This window comes from Thermobia domestica, chromosome 12 (genome assembly GCF_964235325.1).
Source record: "Thermobia domestica chromosome 12, izTheDome1.hap1.1, whole genome shotgun sequence".
NCBI lineage: Eukaryota > Metazoa > Arthropoda > Insecta > Zygentoma > Lepismatidae > Thermobia > Thermobia domestica.
The window spans coordinates 233,973,830-233,997,636 of NC_137465.1; the positions used below are offsets into that span (position 1 = coordinate 233,973,830).

At 35.0% G+C, this 23,807-nt stretch overlaps 1 protein-coding gene across 1 annotated transcript in view; it reads right to left on the bottom strand.

The window, feature by feature from the left end:
- The window catches only part of LOC145667123 (uncharacterized), a 43,390-nt gene extending 23,688 nt beyond the window's left edge, over window positions 1-19,702 (bottom strand). The window contains exons 1-3 of the mRNA XM_081734867.1: window positions 19,602-19,702; window positions 15,305-15,406; window positions 4,705-5,251 (exon numbers count right to left, since the gene is read on the bottom strand). Coding sequence (XP_081590993.1) covers window positions 4,705-5,186 — 482 coding nt within the window. The 5' untranslated portion in view covers window positions 5,187-5,251; window positions 15,305-15,406; window positions 19,602-19,702. The remainder of the gene's footprint in view (window positions 1-4,704; window positions 5,252-15,304; window positions 15,407-19,601) is intronic.
- Window positions 19,703-23,807: the final 4,105 nt, after the last annotated feature.

The following is a 23,807-nucleotide window of genomic DNA, read 5'->3' on the forward strand; positions in this document are numbered from 1 at the left end:
TAAACATTTGAAAATCCATATTTCTTGAGTTATAAATATATTTTTAGAATTCAGAGTCAGTACTAGAGGCACACAGTACAGAAAAATATATCGCAAAGACCAGTCATCAAAAAGAGAACAAAATTAATTAAGAAACTTCGTCAAGACGCTAGCAATACTGTACTGCCAGCGGACAAAGGCAACGCGACATTACTCATACCCACTGAAGTCTACAAGAAGATCTCGGATTTACTTAACGACTCGAATTATAGAAAACTCAAGAAAGAGCCCACCTCCATTAATGAACGTAGAATTATCAACCTTCTGAAGAAAACCAACATACTAGAAGAAACACGCACGAAAATTACGCCACATAATTGCCAATTACCGAGACTGTATGGGCTTCCGAAAGTACGCAAGATTGACATTCCAATTAGACATATTCTTTGGGCGATTGGAAACCCAACTTACTGTGCGGCTAAGTACCTGACTACTCTTCTTTAACCGCTAATAGGACAGTCTGAAAAGCACGTCAAGAACTCATGTGAATTCCTGGAAATATTGAACACGATACCCATTTCTCCAGACGACATCCTAGTCACTTTTAATGTGGTCTCTCTGTTTACCGGAGTCCCAGTATAAGACACGTTACATTTAATCAGTGAGCACTTTCGCCGGGGACTGTTGATTTATTCAAGATCACAATAACTTCCACATATTTCCTCTTCGACGGACAGTACTATGAACAAACGGACGACGTTGCCATGGGATCACCAGTGTCAAACTTTTTCATGGAAAGCTTCGAATAGAAAGCGCGAGAATCAGCACCATTAAAGACATCGTGTTTCTATAGATATGTTAAAGATACCTTTGTCATCTGGCCTCGTGGGAGAAATGCACTGCGATCGATCCTTGAATTTCTCAACAATCAACGCAGCAAATCAAAGGCTGCATACAATTTCTAAACATCCTCATTCGTCGCAAACCTGATGAAAGTCTGGGCCACAGTGTTTACCAAAAAAAAAAAAAAAATACCCACACTGAACATTATCTTAATGGAAACAGCTTTCACAATACACCAAAGGGCAATACAGTCACTAGCACGCTTGCGCTTAGAGCAAAATCATCTGGGACCAAGAAAGCTTCTGCAGTTAACTTGCACATCTCACGAAGACCATACTGGAGAATGGATACAATGAAGATGACATTCGAGTGGTCCTTAAAAGGACCTTTTTCAGTAAAGAGACCACTACAGAATCTGAGGATCCAGTCAACATTGCAGTCCTGCAATACACTGGGAAACTATCTGGAAAAATTCCTAGGAACATGAAGAGACACATCAAAATCATACACAGACCGCCTAACCTAACATAACCTACTCCGTCCAGTTAAAGACGATTTGGGTCTTAAAACACCAGGAGTATACTGCATTCCCTGCGAATACGGGAAAACTTACATAGTACAAACAGGACGAACAACAGAATATCGATGCAAGGAGCGTGAGAGACACATCAAGCTGTTTCATCAGGAGAAATCAGCCCTGGAGGAACACAGTACAGCGGGACAAAATTTTATTTTCAGACACGAAAATTATTTTAAAGAGCTCAAACCACTGGGATAGGATAATTAAACAATCTCTTACTATAATACAAGAACCCAACAATATCAACAGGGGTACAGGATTTAACCTTACCCAGACATCGGCACCAGTCATAAAGAAAGCATATATGAATACGACCAATCAGCGTCAAGCTATAGGCCATCCAATCAGAGACACTGATTCTTAAGTCCAACCCCCTTACCTCTCCTATATATAATACACACGAACTGGTGTCAGTATAATCAACCTGAAGACGAGAACGGTGTCAGTTCATGAAACGTCGACTCTATCGTCGCACTTTACCTGGTTGATATCCCTAGAACATCTCTATAATTTATTGCATTTCTGCGTAATGTGTATCTTGAATGCAAAATTGCAAAAAAGTAAAATTTCAAATTCTAATCAATTTCTGCTGTGAATAAAATAATAGCCACTTGAACGTATAAGACACATTCTAAATTTGGCACAATTGGCCGGCATCCCACGTAGGAAGGCCAACTGATTTGGACACGAACAAAAAAAAATTCCTCTTCATATCATCATATAAGTCGAAACGGAAGGGAAGAAAGAAGTAGAAACAGGAAGAACACAACGAGTCGATGAAATTAAAATTATAATATTGGGAGAAACATACTGAAGCTGAAAAGCGAGAAACATAAAAGAAAAACATTTCATTTGCTGTAGGACTGCTAGATGGAATACTTAATATCTAATCGTAAGCGTTCCAGTCGACAAGTTTTCTATCTATTCTTAGCAGTTATGAATCATCAGGGCTGGAACGCATAGGGTAATATTATGTTAAATATAGGTAGATTACACGTTCAATTAGTTATTACTGAATCCACCAAAATAACATCAATACAATGCTAATAACCAACACACAGCTTAAAACATTCCAATGTAATGAGTTCGAGAATTCCATCCGAAACATTAAACATTACTCATCACTACTGTAACGTGTAATATTAATATTATACTTCTATTGAATATTTTAATCGGATATAAAGAAAATTTTAGAAAATTGTCAAACATATTTCAGATTTAAAAAGGTGATGTGTGTATCCGAAAAGCTTGAATCAATAAAATCTTCATCCATTAAACACTCACTACTTCACACCACGATCCACTAAGCCCACTATGTACCTTAGCCTTAGTAAATTACTCTGATCTTCCACTCTTAGCCACCACTGTGGTCAACCGTCACCTATTATGTTCGACGTCTAAGAAAGACTTGATGAAAATGACCATTATATATTTACATTTCTTATGTGTATTTATTTAAATGTAATACATGATTGAATTAAATTTTACGTGGTGAGAAGAAAGAAAACACAAAGAACTTTCACATTTCGTTTCTAATCTGAGTGTGAATCTATATGGCTAATTCCAAAACCTATATTTCCTCTACAGTAACAGCACATCACGCCATAATGATATATGCAGGTTGAATACTGGTTATAGCTTGCCTAAAGGCAAGAGTCAAAACTGCATAAAACAAAGTTTCAGTGAGGGTAAAATGAAGTAATTTATACACAAGTCAGTTACTGTAGCTGAGTCTTAACTATTTTCGATCTTCATTCTCTCTTTTGTCTCGCACTTTCTATTAAAAGTATTCTACTTGAAAATCTTAAAATTTTGCGTTAATAAATTTCTTAAAGTCAATCATTGAAATAATTTAACGCTTACTTATTAAATAAACGTACAACAGCACACAATATATTAATAGTGTTTGCCCCAATTTCATTAAACAATTACAAAGTACCAGTTTCGATATTTCTCATTAAACGGTTATGTGATTAATTATTATTAAAACACAAAGAAAAAACCCTAAAGTTATAACTTGATAACATTTCGTTATAGAATAGGTATTGCTGTCTATACTTAAGCAAAATGAAGTATGGAAGTAATGTATTCGCTTGAAAAAGTCGAAAGAGAGTAGTTAAGTTTTCATAAATTCCTTCTCTTTGTAATGTTATCAAATCCTATCGATTTCAATTGAATTTTAATCCTCTTAGATTCTCTTACCTTGGGCTTCTTAAATGTCAACATTTATTTGTAGAATGGTTATGTTAAGTTTAAACATCCTATGTTTATGAACCCAGGCTAAAGAAAAAGATGAAACGCATAACAATAGTGCAATGAGGAAAGTGAGAACACAAATAAGAACTCCAAGAAATCGAAAGAATCTATCGCGATTTGGGACAGAGACCGTAGTCCCAATGCCGGAAGTGATCACACTTCCAGTGAGCAAACTTGACCCAATAACATGGTCAGTGTTCAAAGAACAAATGAAAGCGTTTTTTTTTAACAGATCACATTATTTTGCCTGCTAATGTCATACAAAAGTAACAAGAAAAAAAACTTTTATCTATAAGCTTTACAAACGATACAAGTGCATATTATGAGACACTCCATCTAAAGATATAGCCTTCTGAGAAAAGAACTTTTACCAGTTAAGTTAATGAGCCATATAATAAAATAGGCTACTTGTAAAAGAGGAAAAGGTGAATTTATGGTTGGTCTAGTAAGAGTTCGTTTGTGATACATCAATATTAAAGCAACCACAAAAAGTGAAAAGATTCTGTAACGTTAACAATCTTATATTAAAAAAAAAAAAAAAAAACTTGATAATTCCTTCGTGTGATCCACTTTTGGTAGTTTTAATTACTAAGGTGTTTTGTATATAAACTAATGTTACAGTTTGAAAACCGATATATAAATGAATATTAAAATATGATTTTTATATCATGAAATCCTTTGAGTGAGAGGGGAGAGACATAAATAATTCGGCGAGGTACTGTTCCCTGTAATAGGAAAAGAATTACCGAATACTGACATTACTCAGAAGCGTGTAAGTATTCAATCCTGATATTCAAGCCTTGGTGCAAGGTGGTTTATAGCAATTTACCATTACCTTTGCATAATTATCTCAGTGCCGAACTGTCTTACCTTTTACAACGCTATGCATTAGGTTGAATTATTTATGTGTTCAAATGTTTGCGATTCCAATAACACAGTTTAATGAAGGTAAAGGAAAAATGAATAGTTAGCGAAGTATTGCAAGTGTTGAAAAGAAATATTTATACAAAACATATCCGAAGTGAAATAAACGCATTTAAACGTACCTTAGGGCCTGTGCATTGCTACCAGCTTCTCGATTATTGTTTTCTTGAACATCCTCTTCGTCATCGTTCTTGTTTCCAATAGTGGCATACATGTGACTGCTTGATCTTTCTGTGATGTTTGTAAGATCGGAAGATGTTGGCATGAAACGCCAACGTTCGCCACTTGCAAATACATCAGCCGTTGGTAAACGCTTCACCAAACATATTGCTTTCGAAGTTAGTTTCCAATCTGATATCGTTTCATCTTCACTACTTCCTAAAGCGATATTCTCTCCTTCCGTTGCAGTTTCTCGTTGCTTATATTCCACATGTACTGCAAGAGGGTCTTTATGGTCATTAGTGTTACTAGTACATAGCTTATAATTACATTCGTTAAATGACTCATTTTCTGTTTTTATTTCACCTTTAATACGATTGTTTTCTGTTTTTATTTCAATTTTATTACAGTCAAAGTTGAAATAATGTGAAGCCATTTCGGTCATATAAAACTGTTCACGTCGGAGATTTGAAACCTTCAGCAGTTAATGTTCGAGGGAAACCAATAGATCTGAAACCAATAAGAAAAATATTAACAAAATTTATGAGCGGGACAGAAGAAAACAACGGTAATTGCCGCATCAGGTGAAATTTAGTAGTGGGTGGAATTGTTTGTAATCACAGTAGGGATGTAAAAAGTACTGAAAGCAGTACTTTAAAATATCCGAAATTTTGCTACTACTTATACCAAAATAATGATATATGGGAGGGTAGTCCACAGTGTGACATTGTATACATTGAGCAATTAAGTTTTCTCTGTAGCTTTTCAAGTTTGACGCCAGGTGTCTCCCTCAGTTGGAACCCTATCAGTTCGCAGTCAGTTGCTTAGTCGGTTTGTGCATGGTGTGGACGAGTGAGGAAATACAGGTTTTTATTTTTTCACTTCTAAAGTTACGACTATTGTTGATTTAGGGCAATTGTTACAAAATGCCGTCACGTCCTATTATATTATTGTGATGGCACAATTCAAAAGAGGCATGATTTGTTTCGGTTCACAGCGGGTGAAAGTAGTCACTCGCTCTTGTTAATTGAGTCGATTTGTTTTGTTAACCTTCTGAAAAGTACACACTGAGACACAGACATGTAGTACACAGTCAGATGGCGTCTCAGTGAGTACCATGCATAAATACGAAACATGTCACTAAATATATTTGAGAGCAGGCCTCCAGAAGTGTGCCTATTAAAGGAATAAAGCCTAGCCTATAGCTACAAGCAGTATGCGAATTAACGGCAACTTTATAGGGGGATGAAGTGTACATATATTTCAGAAATTAATATAAGGAAAAACAAATTTATTATGGATATCCAATCCATGTCTAGTTTTACAGGTGGTTTCGCCTCATCCTCAATAATTCGCACACTGGCTACAACACATTACTAATATTGTGATCGAAATTCTAGTAAGTTCGTTAAGAAAGATGCGTTTTTTAGTAGATTATTGGACTTTGGACCTATCTTTCTTTCCTATTCTTGAGTCCATCCCCTTTCCTCTCTATTTTCTAGATGCGCTACTACCAGTCGTTCAGGTTCATGAAGTTTGTCTACATAATCTTGATCAATTTATTAAAACAAGAGAATTTAAAAAAATGGCAACGTATGCAAACAAGTGGCTAGACAACCAAGTGTTTTATATATGTTCGAATGTAATCCAAAGCAATATTTTCGCTCACGGCGTCATTGTCACGTCTGTTTCAAACGTTTACGCACAAACTCCGTGTTACTTTACGGGATAGTGGGTGCAGGGCCGTAATCAGGATACGTGGCGCCCGGGGCAAGCATTGTTTCCAGGTCACCATTAATATGGATTGAGTCAAAAATATTAGATGTAACGTTTGAAAACTATTTATTTGAAGCCCTCCCAACAAGGCGCCACCGAAACACATGCAACTTTAATTTTCCCTAGGTTTGGTGGTCTGGTGATAAAATGGTTCTCGTGGTTTCTTAACTGTTCTCGTGGTTTCTTAACTTTGGAGAAGAAAACAAAATCAAAGCCGTACAAGCACATAGGCCATTCCGAAGATCGCAATAAAATATCTTCGACAAAACATTCATTTCACAGCATATCTGAATCCCTATCTGTATGTACATTACACTAGCAACTACTTAGTGTTGAATAGTTTTTCCTTTCCGCGAGAGGCCTACCTACTAGGAAGAGCGCAGGTGCGTTAAAGAACTACTCGAGTTCCTCTGTGATATGGTAACAAATCTTACATACAGGCCTAACTTTTCCCATCCTGTGTAGCCTTTTTTGTATGCTTAGTATAGTAATGTAGGGAACTTACTTCCTCGTCTTTAACATGCTTTCTTTATTTTTAGGTTCATTATGGTGAGGCGGCGAGGTATTCCAAGAAAGATAGGAAATATTGATCTGCAACAAATGGAAGAAGCAGTGAAATTGGTACTGGAACAGAAGTACTCATTACGAAAAGCAGCAAAGGAGAAGAAGCTGTCCTTTCAAACACTATTTCACTACGTCAAGAAGAAGAGAAATAATCCTGACGTCCCAATCAAGATGCAACCGAACTATAGTGTTTGCAAGCACTACGTGAGTTGGCATACGAAATGGCAGTTAGAAATGAAGTCAAAATACCGGAAACATGGAAAGAACACAAATGGGTAGGTGTAGAGTGGATGCGAGGGCTTTTGTACCGAAACCCAAACCTTAGCGTAAGACAAACAGAGCGCTGTAGTGTATTTAGATTAACAGCTTTCAGTGAGGGAAATGTCAATGCGTTTTTGGAAAACTTAAAAGAGGTGTATAGTCGTTTTCCTCAGTTTGCTTATGGATCGCGTGTTTTCAATTTGGATGAAACAGGTGTAACAACAGTCCAAAAACAAAAAAAAAAAAAAAATCATAGCACATAAAGGGACAAGACAAGTCAACAAATGTACTAGTGGAGAGAAGGGAGAATTAGTGACAGTGATAGCAATAGTCTCAGCAATTGGAACGTTTCTTCCTCCTGTAACGCTCTTTCCGAGGAAAAACTTTAAACCGCACATGCTAAATGGAGCTCCTTCAGGAACCTTAGGATTAGCAAATCCCTTAGGATGGATGACAGCAGACATATTTCCAGAAGTTCTTCAACACTTTATTCAATATTCACACAATTCAAAGGAAAATCCGTCTTTGTTAATTTTCGATAATCACAAAAGCCACGTTTCTCTCCGTGTAAACGATATGGCAAAGAGCGCTGGTGTTACCATACTTACGATACCTCCACAGTGCAGTAACAAGTTATAGCCTCTAGATGTCTCCGTGTTTGGATCTTTAAAAGTGTACTACAACGCTGCAGTTGATTCTTGGTTGTTGAGAAATCCAGGTGTTCTTTTGCGTATTTACCAAATTGCAGCATGTGTTGGCGAAGCACTTACACCACTAACATCGTTGCAGGCTTCAAAGCCAATGAAATTTATCCCTTTGATCAGGACTTCTTTGACCCCTCAGATTTTTTTACCTTGAACAGTAACGACGATACCGGAAGCATCAACATCCTCCATATTCAGCACTCTAAGTGACACATAAGCAAAATCAACACCCCCCAACAGTTCAACAACGACTCAATGTGATAAGGATTACGAGCAGTGCAATATCTCCCAAACTTGAAAGGAGGGTACCTCTGGAAAAACATTTGTTTCGCCAGCTGAGTTTTGTAGTTTTCCGATAGCACAAAGTAAGAAAAACAATACTGGAAAACGCCGAACTGGAAAAAGACAGACACTTCGGAGTGAGCTCTACTCGCAAGCCAAATCCAGAAAACAAAATCAACGGGAACGAAAAAAAAGCACATTGCTTGTAACTTATTTGACGATACCGAAAGTGACGAACCTTCGATTAATGACAACATTGACATCATCCTGAAAAAATGAAATCTTTAAGTTTTACGTCCCACGGTTATGCCGGTTAGGCTAAAGGAGACGGTGATGATGAGTAATGAATGAAATGGTGGAATGAAGAAAGTGGGAGGAAACGGGAGAACCCCGAGAAAACCCACGCACACGGTGTTTGTCCACCACAAAGTTCACTTGGCGGGAGCAGGGTTTGAACCCGAGACCCCATGCACCAGAGGTGAACGCTGACATCATCCTGAGTGGTTCGGATAATGATAATGATGCGTCAGATCTTCTTTCAGAAGACTACCTAAGTGAATTCGCCGATTTAGATCGTGTGCCAGTTCCAGGTGATTTTGCTCTCGTGCGTTTCCCAAAGGATGTGTTCTATGTCGCTGAAATATTCAATCCCTCAATAAAAGAAGGTGAATGTAGTTTCCTATTTAAAGAAAAGTGCTAAAGTGGTGCGTTTGTGAAGCTACAACGATAACGTTGTATGTTTCATTTTTGTTTTATTATCAATGTGTACCTATTTTATGAATGGAATCAAGCGAATTATGGGAACAATATGATGTATAAGAAAAAGAAAAATATTGAGAATTATTTCTTAGATAATCAGGAACAAATAAGTGTGTTGATGTTTCTATAGCAACATCGTAAATAATATAGATAGACGTAGACATCTTGAAAAGTAAAGAAGTGAATATATGGAGGTCCATATATTTTGTTATATGTGCGCAGAAAAAGTCAAAATAATAAACGACAGTTAAGAAAGTGATATAAGACGTGTAATTTATTATGAAGATTAACTTTTAAGATAAATCGAAAAAGTGAAACCCCTTACAATAATTGGTGCCGAACCACGGAAGTATAAGTGTGTCGTTTTTGAAGATCAGTAAAAACGGCATCTCAACACGTCACAAAACTGAGAAGTGGAAAAATTATTAGGCGAAATATGAGTATTGAGTGTAATAACATGACTGGTGAACAGAATGTATATTCCAATCCAACTTCTAGTGACAATTTGGCTGATATCTTAAAAGATTTGGGTCAGCAAATGAAAACCCAATCTCAACAAATTCAAGACAAATTGGACCAGAAATTGACTCAATTAGCACAGGACTATGATGAAAAACTAGTGAAACTAAACCAACGGAATGAAGATAGATGGGAGCAGGTGTGTCATCAGCTAAACCAGATCAACATACAGGTGACGGAAAAATTCGAAAAATATGAGAAGATAGGAAAGGTGGTACAAAGAAGTTCAGAAATAGAGGAATCCATGGAAGTTCTAAAATCATCTATCAACGTCCATGACAATCACATCAAAATGCTGCGAGATGAAGTCAATTACCTCAAAGAAAAATGTATTCCCGGAACTCCATTCCAGGATACCGATGGTGCGAGTCATCATATAGCCACAGGTTGGGTACCTGATCACCATCCAAGGACAACGTTGGAATTAGAGGGATCATCCAGCAGTGCAGAGGGTAGTGACAGAGAAGAACAAGTGAGACAAATATGCAAGCGCCGACACATCTCCAGTAAAAATTCGAAGGCATCCACAGGTAATAGGTTACGTTTTAGTGAAATAAAGTCGCTTACCAAGTTTAGTGGCGTGCCAGGAGATATGCCTGCCAGATCATTTCTTGAAAAATTCCAAGATGAATGCGAGCTCATCGGTGTAAATGAGTCTCAATACTTAAAATTATTACCTCATATCTTGTTGCCACCTTGCCTAACGTGGTTTAAGGCTATTAGAGATAGTATCCATTCATATTCAGATTTTAAAAATGCTCTTTAGTCTAGCTACGAAAACGATTTTATGGTAGCAAATAGAGATGCTGTTTTGAGAACGAACCATTACAATCCTAAGTTACACCGAAGTATTACCGAATTTGTAGTATCGACATATCATGAGCTACGATCATTAAATCCTAACCATCCTGAATCTCGAATTATAGCTTCAATTAGGATCTTGTTGCCATTTAGATTGCAACAGTTGTTAATGTCAGCTCAGTGTATTAATTTTAGTCATTTAATAATGCTCGTTCAAAGCTATGAGAGTCAATCTGCAATTCAGAATAACAACAAAATGCAAAATAGAGGTCAGGGTAATTATGCACGTAATCAAACACAGTATGCTCTAGTTCGTAACGTAGATGTACGATCTGAAAATTATACTAATGTTCGTAGCCGGAATAATAGAATGAATAGCTATAATGGTACCGGAAATCAAACGCAACCTAACTATAGAAATGGAGCTAGGAATTTCAGAAACAACAACAGGAATTTCAATAGGAATAATAATTACCGCCGATTCTCACAAAACCAATTTGCAGATGGCAGGAATTTTGTAAACAGGAATCAAAATATGGTATCATCTTTTGAAAGACAAGCGCGTACACAAGATTGTGCTATACAATGTTCCTTAAATGAACCCTTCGAACGTATAACTTGAACTGACAAAAAGGCGTCCGATGGATTTGTACTAGATTGACCTTTGCTTACGTCTATGGTTAATGTGTTCTTCGTTTAATTTATTATTAAAATATACATTGAAAACATATGTAATTATGAAATATTTTGATTATGGGTAAAACTCATTATTTACGGAATGTTGACGAAGTTAATTTATGGTAGTTAATTGAAAATATTATTGAATTAATTCCTTACTGTTTTATTGCAATTTCCTTTTTATAGCATTAACTGAAAAGATGTTAATTTGTGTTTCATGATAAGAAATTATCTAAGAGCTTTATTACAAGAAGCTATTACTGTTTTCGTGTTTTCATTTCATTCGGATTTCATTTGAATATTATGAATATTTGAAAGATCACAATTTTAATGTAAACTTATGAAAGTAATGACAGATATATAAGATAAATGCACCTTATGATATGGAAGGAATAAGAATAATGAATATTGAATCTCTTAATTTCTCAAAGTTTATTAATGTATTAAATGAGAACCATTAATGAGTTCATATGTTCCAACTTTGTTAACTTCTGATCTTATCAATATTTAATATTATGAAGATATTTTGTTTCTGAAGGAATAGTTAATTTTGTACCTTAGAAGAAAACTACAAGTTAGATTCAATTTGTGAATAGCCTTATTTATGATATTGTTAATGCGTCGTTATTAGTATTGAGATATATTGATAAATATAAAAATGTGTAATATTATAATATATTATATACAAATGGCGAAATAGAATATGTGCGTTAAAGGTTATAATATATATGAGGGCTATTCGAAAGATAAATGTTTCATGGTAGTTAACCCAGGGTACTTTCCTTCATAGTACGACTATTATGGAAGTCCCGTTCGAAGCGAAATCTACAACGAATTTTCTTTTATTATCAATCTGTACCTATTTTATGAATGGAATCAGAGGCGAATTATGGGAACAATATGATGTATAAGAAAAAGAAAGATATTGAGAATTATTTCTTAGATAATCAGGAACAAATAAGTGTGTTGATGTTTCTATAGCATCATCGTAAATAATATAGATAGACGTAGACATCTTGGTAAGTAAAGAAGTGGATATATGAAGGTCCATATATTTTGTTATATGTGCGCAGAAAAAGTCAAAATAATAAACGACAGTTAAGAAAGTGATATAAGACGTGTAATTTATTATGAAGATTAACTTTTAAGATAAATCGAACCAGTGAAACCCCTTACAAAGCCTATCGTACAAGATATAGCAGTCGTTAGTCCATCTGATATTGCTACGGTTCTGCCTAAACCGCTTCCAATGCAAACTAAGAGATTCGAAGGTTTCATCAAGTTCCCTTTTAGTTTTGGAAGCATAAATTTGCGTTAAGACATTTTTTGCACATGTTTGCGAATTGTTAAGGTTGTCGATATCATATTATTCTTAAACCTATGCTATAGTTTTTTCAGTAGAGTAGATTAGTTTTCCCTGTTGTGCCTTAACAGATCTAAATACAAACTAAGAGACTGAAAGATTTCATAGTTTCCTTTTAGCTTTTGGAAGCATAGATTTCCGTTAAGACATTTTGCACGTTTGTTTGTATTGTTTACAATATCGATGTCACATTTTTATTACTTGAGTAGCATAGGCTTTGTGCACAAGGAAACATTTCCACTGTTAGGCTGCTTAATTAAAATCTTTCGTGTTTTCAGGCTCATTCACAAGAGAATATCAATGCATGGATTAGTTTGCTTTGAAAACGTAAATCTTTTTCAAAGGAAATTAATGAATGCATTGTTACGCGTTCACGACTGCGAAACATGGTCACTTACTCTGAAGGAAGAACATAGACTGAAAGTATTTGAGAACAAGATCCTGAGACGAATATTCGGACCCAAGAGGAACGGGAATGGGGAATGGCGGAAACTTCATAACGAGGAACTACATAATTTATATGGTTTACCCAACATTGTTAGGGTCGTGAAGTCTAGGAGGCTTAGGTGGGCGGGTCATGTAGCTAGAATGGAAGAAAGTAGAAACGCTTTCAAAGTCTTGACAGGAAGACCAATCGGAAAACGACCATTAGGAAGACCTAGGCGCAGATGGGAGGGCAATATTAAGATGGATCTTGCAGAGATTGGAATACAAAGTAGAAACTGGACGCAGTTAGCTAAGGATAGAAGTCAGTGGAGAGCTTTTCTGAACGCGGCATTGAACCTCCGGGTTCCATAGGTCATAAAGTTACTTAGTTATTGTTACGCGTTTGTAAAAAGCAGGACAACATGGAGAAAACTTCAAAAGTCTGAAAGTGGAAGTGTTCGCTTGTGTACATAAACTTCAATTTGTTGTTATAATTAGTCTAAAAACAATATTTAGAAGCACAAATGTATTTACTAACTTGGGTCTCACTGTGCACTACTATTGGTACACAGTGAAACATTAGGGCCTAGGTTATTTTTCGCTTCCTCCCACATATACTATGAAACCATTTTTTGATAAAATGTATCTAAAATTCTAGCTGAGATATACCCTCAAAAATGGCTACTTCACTTTTTTCACTCTTTTAATATTGTAATAAATACACGCCAGAAAAGAAATTTTGTTTCACTGTGGACTACTCTCCCCAACCTAAAAGCCGAAAATACAGAACTATACAGAAATATGGAAATACTCATCAATATATGATTTTTTAAATTTTACCCCATGTCAAAGAAAAACCTAACCTATTAATTTCTTCTACTTACATACGAGATATCATAGACCTATATCTTCTTTTTCCATATCATTATAATTGTCTTATACCTTATTACATTTTATCGAGATACGCTTCTTGCTTTTTTCTCTTTTCTTTAAATACACTTACCAATACTCAACGTAGATCACTGTTGCATGAACACAGAAAACGCCAAACTAAAATATTTTCTACTATATTACTACCTTATACTTTTTTTTTAATAAAACATGACAGCAATGCTATACAAATTTTAGCGTATCTGGAAAATAGAAAATGAAATGAAATGAAATTTTGAGTTTTACGTCCCACGGTTATGCCGGCTAGGCTAAAGGAGACGGAGATGATCAGAAATGAATGAAATGAAGAAAGTGGGAGGAAACGGGAGAACCCGGAGGAAACCCAGGCACACGGTGTTTGTCCACGACAAATTTCACTTGGCGGGAGCAGGGTTTGAACCTGCAACAACATGCTCCAGAGGTGAACACTCTACTCGAAGTACCAGGAACCAAGTTTAGTCACAGACGTCGGTCTGTCTGCTGTTCGAAAAGAATGTACGTGTAGCCGGTGGCGTCTGCTTGGTGATTTTTCAATCGAAGAATATCGATTTCCGTCTTAGAAGAAACTGCATCTTAAACAATCTCCTTGCAGTTTACTTGGCGAGATTAGTATCATATTTATTTATTTTGTTGCATGTCAAACTTTAGAAACTGTGGTCCTTATGACAGTGGCGTAACAAGAACAGGTGAGGGCAGTGGACAATGAAGGAAGAAGACAACGGTAGTTGCCACTTCAGGTGAAATTGAGTAAGTGCTTGGAATTGTTTGTTATCAAACTAGGGATATAAAAAGTACTGGAAGCAGTACTTTAAAATATCCGAAAATTTGCTACTACTTATAACGATATGCCTAAATGCTAAAAATACAGAACTTAACAGAAATATCGAAATACTGTGCAATATACGATTTTTTAAAATTTTATCCCTTGTGAAAGGAAAACCTATTACTTTCTTCTACTTACATATGAAATATCATAGGCCTATAGGTTCTTTCTTCCATATCATTATAATTTTCTTATACATTATTACATTTTATCGAGGTACGATTCTTGCTATTTTTTTTTTTTTCAAATAAATTTACCAATACTCAACGTACGATCAGTGTTGCATGAGCACAGGAAACGCCAAAACTAAAATATCTTCTACTATATTACTAGCTTATATTATTTAAATAAAACGTGACAGCAATGCTATACAAATTTTCCACTTAAAATGGATAACATTTTCAAGATGTGTCGTAATATATTATGGAGATTTGCTTGTTCTATCTAGCCATTTACCTTTACTCAAATGCATGTAGCATAAGCAATTTCTACTTAAATTTATCGTTGTCGCCTGTTTTAATTTGCTTCTCCAGTATTTAATTCCTTACATTTCTTCTAATAACTTATTGTATTTTTTGGTTTATTGGTTCTATTTGCGTTTAACGTCCAATTTTGTAGCAATGATATATGAAACATAGACATACTGGTTAAGGTTGGATCCTAACATGAGTTCTTACCAGAAATGAACATGACGCACAGAATAACCTTAGACTATCTATAGAGATCTTGTAAGATATACAATGGGGCTCCCTCTTAATCCTTTTACAGTCCAGCGCTACCTAAATTACATTAACGAAAGAACAAACGTATTATGAGCATGCGTAAATGGTATATTTTACTGAACTGAAACATTTAAAAAATAAACACCCGCTCATTTTTTTTTTTTTTTTTTTTTTTTTTTTTCTAAGTAATGATGTTTTTCCATATTTCAAACACCAAAATCAATCCCAATCAAATCTTAATACGGAACTACCCAATGGACATATATATCAACAACTAATTTGATAACATTTAAAACTTAAGTAAAACAAAAAGGCAACAGAAATATGTTACCTTTCTTTTTAATTAAATTTTTCAAATACACTTACTTTAATAAAATAAATCCCTGTTCATATTAATAACCTTTTTACAACTTAAAAGTTTCTTTTTTCGTATGACAAATAAAAAATAAGTACCTCGGAGCTGGTGTAGTTTTGGCGCACAGTTTCGAAGATTTACAGGCAAAATAGAACACTTTGCATAGAAAGACATGCAAACAGATATCTTTAAGGAAGAAATAACTGCAAGCAACAAAATTTAATATAAAACAATAGAGTTGTATTTTAGGTTTACAAATGTTCCGGTAGTACCGTAAACATTACAACTGCTATACGACGCATTAAATAAGTAAATGCATATGCTAAATGGCTCTATTAGATGCTACTTTCCACGAGCGGTGTATTTCTATATAGTGTACAGACGCTGTATTGTATCTTTGCAAGTGTAGCGTTACTAATATGAAACTACTGCAAGTGCTATTGAAACATGTATCAAACCACTTGTCTCCGAGTTCGTTTACTCTTATAACCATCTACTCTGACACGTCTGCTCCCATTTCACACAGCCCCGCACACGTCCTGCTACGACTCGGGTAAAGTGCATTTGTGCTTTTTAGTGGCTGCCTAGCACAGGTCAGTGATCTTTCGCACTGTAGTTGTTACATTATACATTCAGAAGCTGTATTTATACGCAAATCGTAAAAGAATTGTAATTTTTCAACAATTACTTCTGGTGGTCCCATAGAAATTTATCTAGTTCAAGCGACATATTTTCATGTTGACAATCGCAAAACCTTCAGGGGACAATAAGAAGAAAATTAGTAAAACTGATATAGTGCTTCCCCAATTATTTCGAGTAGAGGACTTAAAGTAAATCTGCGCAATTTTCTCTACCTTACAGGCAAACAATCGTATATTATTTCCTCCTCTTACAAATATTGGTTTCACTCAGATATGACTGTTAGTACTTTATATCACAGTTGCCTGATAAGCTTCATCTCAAGTTTCTTTTTCTACGCAAGTGAATGTTTCCTCACGGAGCTACAAAACTCTCTAAGGAGGTTTTTCCGATCGGACTGAAGTATGGTTACAGGTGCTTTCGCAGTATTTCTTTCAATCTTAGGCAGAAATCTTCTCTACTCATCACTACTACAATTTATTTTCCAATGACATATTACCACTAAGTATTAAAGACGTAGGCGTACGGAGTGGCCGAACATACTGAGACTGTGCTCACATAAAGACATGTTTGCAATCCAGATTTATTTTGTTTTCCTTCGTAATTGTACAAAGTTAGCAATCTAAAATTATACCCTAGATTTCATAGATCTTAATTTAGTTCTTAGATGAAGCGGAAATCGTCCGTACTATTCTGTTGGAGTTCTTGTCTGAAAGCGATTGTATCTCGTCTTAGCACAAAAACGGCGAGAAAATATATCTGACAATGTCATTCCCACAAATTTGGAAAAGGAATTTAGTGAACGTGCGGGCCGGTAATCTTTTTGCTACAGAGGCATTTCCCACGTATCAATGGATTTGATCAAATTTTGCATACTGTATGACAGAACTAGCAACAGTAAATTATCTCCTTTGGACTTACGAAAATTATTTGCGAGTGATTGATTGTAGGAATGAGGGAACCTTAGGAGGAATCTTTCCCAAGACAGGCAATTCCTAGAACCCACACCAGAGCACGAGATTCGCAGTGTCTGAATCAGTTACAGGGCATTCGTGTTGTTTGGTGGCACCTTAGCACAAATTGGTTTTGTTTTTTATTGTAGGTATTTTGTCGTACCGAGTATTTACACACAAATCATGAAAAAGGTTATGTTTTAAACAATTATTCGTGCAGTTTTCCTATACAGATCCATAGTATAAGTAGTTATAGTAGTAGGAGTAGAAGTAGGAACGGGTTAGAAGCCCTACAGGGAACTTTCTGTTCTCGACATAAAATGAGCAAATTTAAAAATTGGCCAAATGTTTCCGTACATTTAAAATCTCTAGATTGATATAGTAAAATTGCACCAAAATTATTTCTGGTGGATCCCGTGAATTTCATCTATGCTAAGTAAAATTTTGTGATGAGAAGGAAAAATTCTGGAGGATTATGAAGTACGAAATTTTTACGTGAAATACTACAAATTTCACTTGTATACTCGAGCCACCTACGCATCGACAAGCAGAACCGCTTCAGTATAGTACTGTAAGATAGAGATAAGTAGCATAGCGGTATGAACGGGTTAGCTTAACCTTAGGGTAGTTTTGACCCATTTTCAGTTTGTTTATTTTTTCTGAGTGAGTATACAAGCTGGTGCATGCATTGTAAAGTTAAACCCTAACTTGATTTGTAAACATGGAATAAATTCACGTTGCTACATTGTGGATTTTATACCCTCACGTTGGTATATTTTCTTCTACAAACACACTAACGCTTAAAAAAATAATGGCTCAGAGATTACACATTGGACATTATTGCTGTATCGCCGGACCAACTTCAAAATCGTAAAAATGGACCAAATTGTACTGCATTCAGTTACATTTGGTTATAATGCGTTAAGTTACGTTACATTACGTTATTAGGCATGCAGTTTTACTATACGGATAAACAGTTTAAGTAGTAGTAGTAGTAGTAGTACGAGTAGGGGTATAGTAGTGATCCGCAAATTCCCGGGAATATTCCCTGGGAATCTTCCCAGAAAAATATTCAAAAATTGGAATATTCCGGGAATTTATGTACAAACAAAAAGAAAATTGCATTCTATTGCTATATTATGATTACTAAATAAAATTCGTTTTTTTTTAATCAGAGTATATTTGTCACTGTTATCTCCAGAAGATTTTTTAAAACGTATATTCTAAACGGTATTATGTTGTTTTATTATATTTAGAGAGTATGCATAAATGTATATTTATTAGAAATATGTCTTATGCGAGTAAATATATTAAAAAGATTTGGTATAGAAAGTCCACAAACTTTTACACCGCTGAACAGTTTAAATTGACATTTTAGTGAATTTTCTAAACTTGACCCTACTACTGATATTGTAAACACATTAATTACTTACGTTATAAAGAAATTTGATTATGTAACTGCCACAAGATACTTAGTCCGTCGAAAAATTCCTAAGGTTGCCCAGTGTAAATAATGGCATATATACAGAATATTGATTGAAGTACAATACTGTGCTTTATTACTGTGTACTATTAAATCACTAATTTAAGATTAGGATATAGTATACATGAAGCTGAATCCGTTCCCGAAGGAGCAGGACGCTCATACTTTTAGGGATTATTCATTGAGTATGTACGAACTTACAAAGGGGTAACAAAGCGACTTTTATTTACTTATCGTCTGATAAGATACTGCATGTGTAGTGCCCTTGTTACTTTATCTATGACTATGTGTGTGTGGGGGGGGAGAGGATTTAACGCATATCGAATGTCTTGTGCACGCGGATACTTCTTACTATTGCACTACGTAGAAAATTTATGGTATTTCATGTAGAAGTAGTGATAGAACACAGAAGAAAAGCAGATCAGGGGGTTCTCATGTATACTATTACCTAAGATTATTTACAATATTTACTGTGTTACAAAAATTCTGTAACAACGCTTGGCACATATATACACAGGTAATGAAGAACAAAACAAATCCTAATTAACACAGGTCCGGAAACGCCAGAACTAACGAAACATCCTGAGATGCAATCCTAATTTTGATAACATTATATTTTAAATGTGTATGTAATTACAGCTACAGAGATTCCCTTATTCCATGTCCCATCCTTCCTCAGAGAGCGAAATTCGAGTCAAAGACGACAACATGTATTACTAAGGGTTGTTCGGTGTGGATTGATAGTACTATTGCGCACCACTAGGTAATACTGGGTTGTTTGGGTTCTGTTCTCGATACAATATGGGCAAACTAAAGACTTACACAATTTTTTTGTACATTTTACAACCTATGGATCCGTTCCGTACAGCAAAACAACTGTACCTCTCCGCCAAATAGTCCATCCGCCTTCACATAGAGCGCCGCTTACACAGTGTTGTCAGATTCAGAATAAGAGATTTCCCACTCAAAGCCCTGGAATTTCCCGATCACTTGCAAACTTTTCCGCCAAGAAAGAATATCAGTCATTAATTAATTAATTAATCATTATATTAATAACTTCAAATTAAAATCAAATAGCTCTGAACAATTAATCAGAAGAACATCTTTTCCTGTGGAGGAGAAATCTATTATAGGAACACCCTTCTATTTTCTATCTGTAATTTATTTGGTATCCTATAGAGATAAATATACATTTGAGTGTGTATTTCATTTCATTTCATGTATGTGAGTGTGCTAGGTATTTTCAAGTATTATATCCTTTCCTCACTTAAATATATATTTGAATGTGTGTGTATGAGTGTTCTACACACACATTCACCGGTACTACCGGTATATCCTTCCCTCTCTTAAATATAAACTTTAATGTGTGTGTGTGTGTGTGTGAATGTGCTACGTACTTCTAAGTATTATGTCCTTCCCTCACTTCACCCTAAAAATCCGTGAATGACTGGTCATAACAAATAAAGTAAGCAAGGGGCAAAAAACCCTCTTTCCCTTCTTTCTTTTCGCAGAAAAAGGATATCTGCGTGATTAACAATTAGTTCCATTTGGTTCGGTTTATAAGCCTCTCTTTCTGTTCTGGTTCTTTTTACCTTCAGAACCACTAACTAACTAACTAACTCTATGGCCTATGGAACCCGGAGTTTTAATGCCGCGTTCACAAAAGCTCTCCACTGACTTCTATTCTTAGCTAATTGGATCCAGTTTCTACTTTGTATTCCTATTTCTGCGAGATCTATCTTGATATTGTCCTCCCATCTGCTTCTAGGTCTTTCTAATGGTCGTTTTCCGATGGGTCTTCCAGTCAAGACTTTGAAAGCGTTTCTACTTTCTTCCATTCTAGCTACATGACCTGCCCGTCTAAGCCTCCTAGACTTGATGACCCTAACAATGTTGGGTAAACTGTATAAATTATGTAGTTCCTCGTTATGAAGTTTCCGCCATTCCACATTCCCGTTCCCCTTGGGTCCGAATATTCTTCTCAGTATCTTGTTCTCAAATACTTTCAGTCTATGTTCTTCCCTCAGAGTAAGCGACCCTGTTTCGCAACCATACAGAACAACAGGCATCATTATCGTTTTATATATTTTAAGCTTCAAATTCATGAACAGAATTCGCGACGACAAGAGATTTTGAACGGAATAGTAACACGAATTCCCTGCTTTTAGTTGACATTTAATTTCTTCGTGAATATGATTTTCGTCTGTTAATATCGAACCTAAATATTTGAAAGTATCCACTTTATCAAAAGTATTATTTAATATTTTAACGCATCGACAATTTGCTGTATTATGGTCAGGGGCGTCATTTAGGGGGCAGGGAGGGGTAATTGCTACCCCCTGAGTTTGAGATTTAAATAGACTTATTCAAAAGAATAATGGTAAATCAGTGAAAAACGAGAAATTTTACTTAAATCAAGGGTCTTGGAAAATCAAGACCCAAGCAAAATCTGAAATGACGCTCCTGATTACGGTCCCGAAGTAGAAAGGTTCCACATCGTCACAATCAAACTCTAATTAATTTGATATCAAACTGATATCACGCTATATTACGGGCTTCTAGCGCTGCGATGTTGCCAAATTAAGCCCTAAAAGAGTTGAAATTTCCTATATTTTGCATATTTATAGTGTAAATCAGGCAACATTGTAAGATATAATTAATTAAATTTTGATATCAAACTCTAATTAATTTGATATCAAACTCCTATCAAATTTGATTACCCCTTTAATCAAACACCTATTAATTTATTCAATCACAGATGATATTATTTTGTAGAATTAATGAAATAGCGTATGATGATGCACTTGACGTCATTACCTTATAGTGGTATTTAATTACGAACGAGTTTAACTTATTATTGAAGTAATGACTTTGCAATTATTTTGGATTGATAACGCGTGTTAGATGGTGCCGCTGGCGCCCTTACTGTTTGGTTATGCTGCGACTTTGCTTTATATTTTTACCGCTTATTTTCTATATTTTATTACGTATGTGTAACCTTTGCGCAGGCGCCATTACTGTCGCGAGTTTTTCGCCCGCCCGCTTTGTATATTTGCCGCTTAGCAGCCGCGAACGCTAATGGTGTTTTTCTTTATTGATACCGGCACACTTTGTGGGCCTTATGCAGAGTCGTTTTGAAGTCTGATTGAAACCTTTCTACGGGGATGACCAAAGGATGGTTATCAAAATTGTATTCAGAGTCTCTGATTAGGACGTAGTATTGGACGAAGTTAATCACATGTGACTAATTAATCTAGAGGAGAGACTAATCTTTTACCCACGATTTAGTGTGCGACAAAACATTTCGTAATTCATGTATTTTCATTTTTACAGACTACGCATGAGCTCATCTACTTTTTCGTAGTTGCCACATTTATTTTACTCACCGATGCATTGGGGTTCTATAAGTTAATCATACCCAAATCATCATTTTAGTTGTACTAAAAGTAGACTCTGAATACCAAAAAGTGTATCTTCCTTAGTAAAGAGTTAGTATGCTAACTAACTAGTCTGTGACTAACCTTCGATTAACGAATTCTCTCTGAATACCGCCCTGTATGTTTATCCAATACTTTAACTTAAGTAAGAAGAGAAAGTTTACTTACCTTTGATACCACCTCCGCTGCTGCTTATTTCCTGGTTGCGGTTGATGGGTCATTGATGTTGACAACTTTCTATATGACGTAGAAGAGCTTGTTGCGCGAACCGAAAGCAAACAAATATTGCGATACCGCAGTTGTAGTTTCGGTTTTAGGATATATTTATAACCTCGGTTGACTATTTGATTCAGGTTATTATTGAATTTAATAAAATAATAATTAATTGGGTGAATATATAAATTTGATATTGTAATTTTATGAAAAACATAATTATTGTGTACGTATGTATTGAAGAAATTTTTAAAAAGTACGAAAAAACTATACTATTGCAATATGTAGCCGTATATTTTTATGATACGTGTCAGACATATGGATATTATCTGAAACTATGTTTACAAGCTTACGTTGCATGCATTGTTAATACAGTTTGAATTGGAGTTTCCATTTATTATTATTATTATTATTATTATTATTATTATTATTATTATTATTATTATTATTATTATTATTATTATTATTATTATTATTATTTGAATTATGAAAATAAGTATTATCTTACGTAAATAGAATTGGAACTTACGCTCTTTGAATTATTACTCCGTTATGTCAGGATACATATGACTGGAAGAGACTTAGTTTTTGTATGTTGCACGAAATTATTATAAGTATGTGATTGTGTTTTCTGTATATGAAACAGGATATAGAAATAACAGTACATAACATGTAGATGCGATCGTTTTTATTGCATGCCCCTATTATTTAAATGTGAAATTGCACGTTACAATTATTTGATATGTAATTTATATTTACTTATTATTTTGTTACTAATTGCCGAGACCATATGATTTTAGTTTACTTTGGATTGTGATATTCAGATTTTACGTTTAGTGTGTGTATCCTACCAATTATGTAATCGGTAAGATCGAACAAACAATTTGAAAATGCGTAGAAGTCTTGTTTACCAACCTAATTTTGTGCTGTTTAGATTTTCATATTATATATGCATAAGAATAGACATTCCATACATAGGATGAATATATTTGAAACTGAAATTGTATTTTAGATATTTTGGAGGGTGGATTTTAAGGAATACCCATTTTTGTTTTGTTAGATACTTATTCTTTTATTTAGGGTGCCGCATTTTTATTTACAATATTAATGCATATACATTAAAGAGATAAGACCCGAATTTAATAATTTTTTTACTAATTTAATACAGCTTGTATTCAAAATAATGGTGACATTATGGATTGTCAAGTCAAGCGTGAATTTAACTAATTAAGCTATATTTACTACGTATAGCACTAATTTTACTAGAATTTGCAATGGTTTTAAGCTGTTTTGCTTGCATGAAATAAACATTAGCGGTTTGATTTACATTGGAGTTATTTCAATTATGCTTTGAAATTAGATTTTTTATAACGAGAAA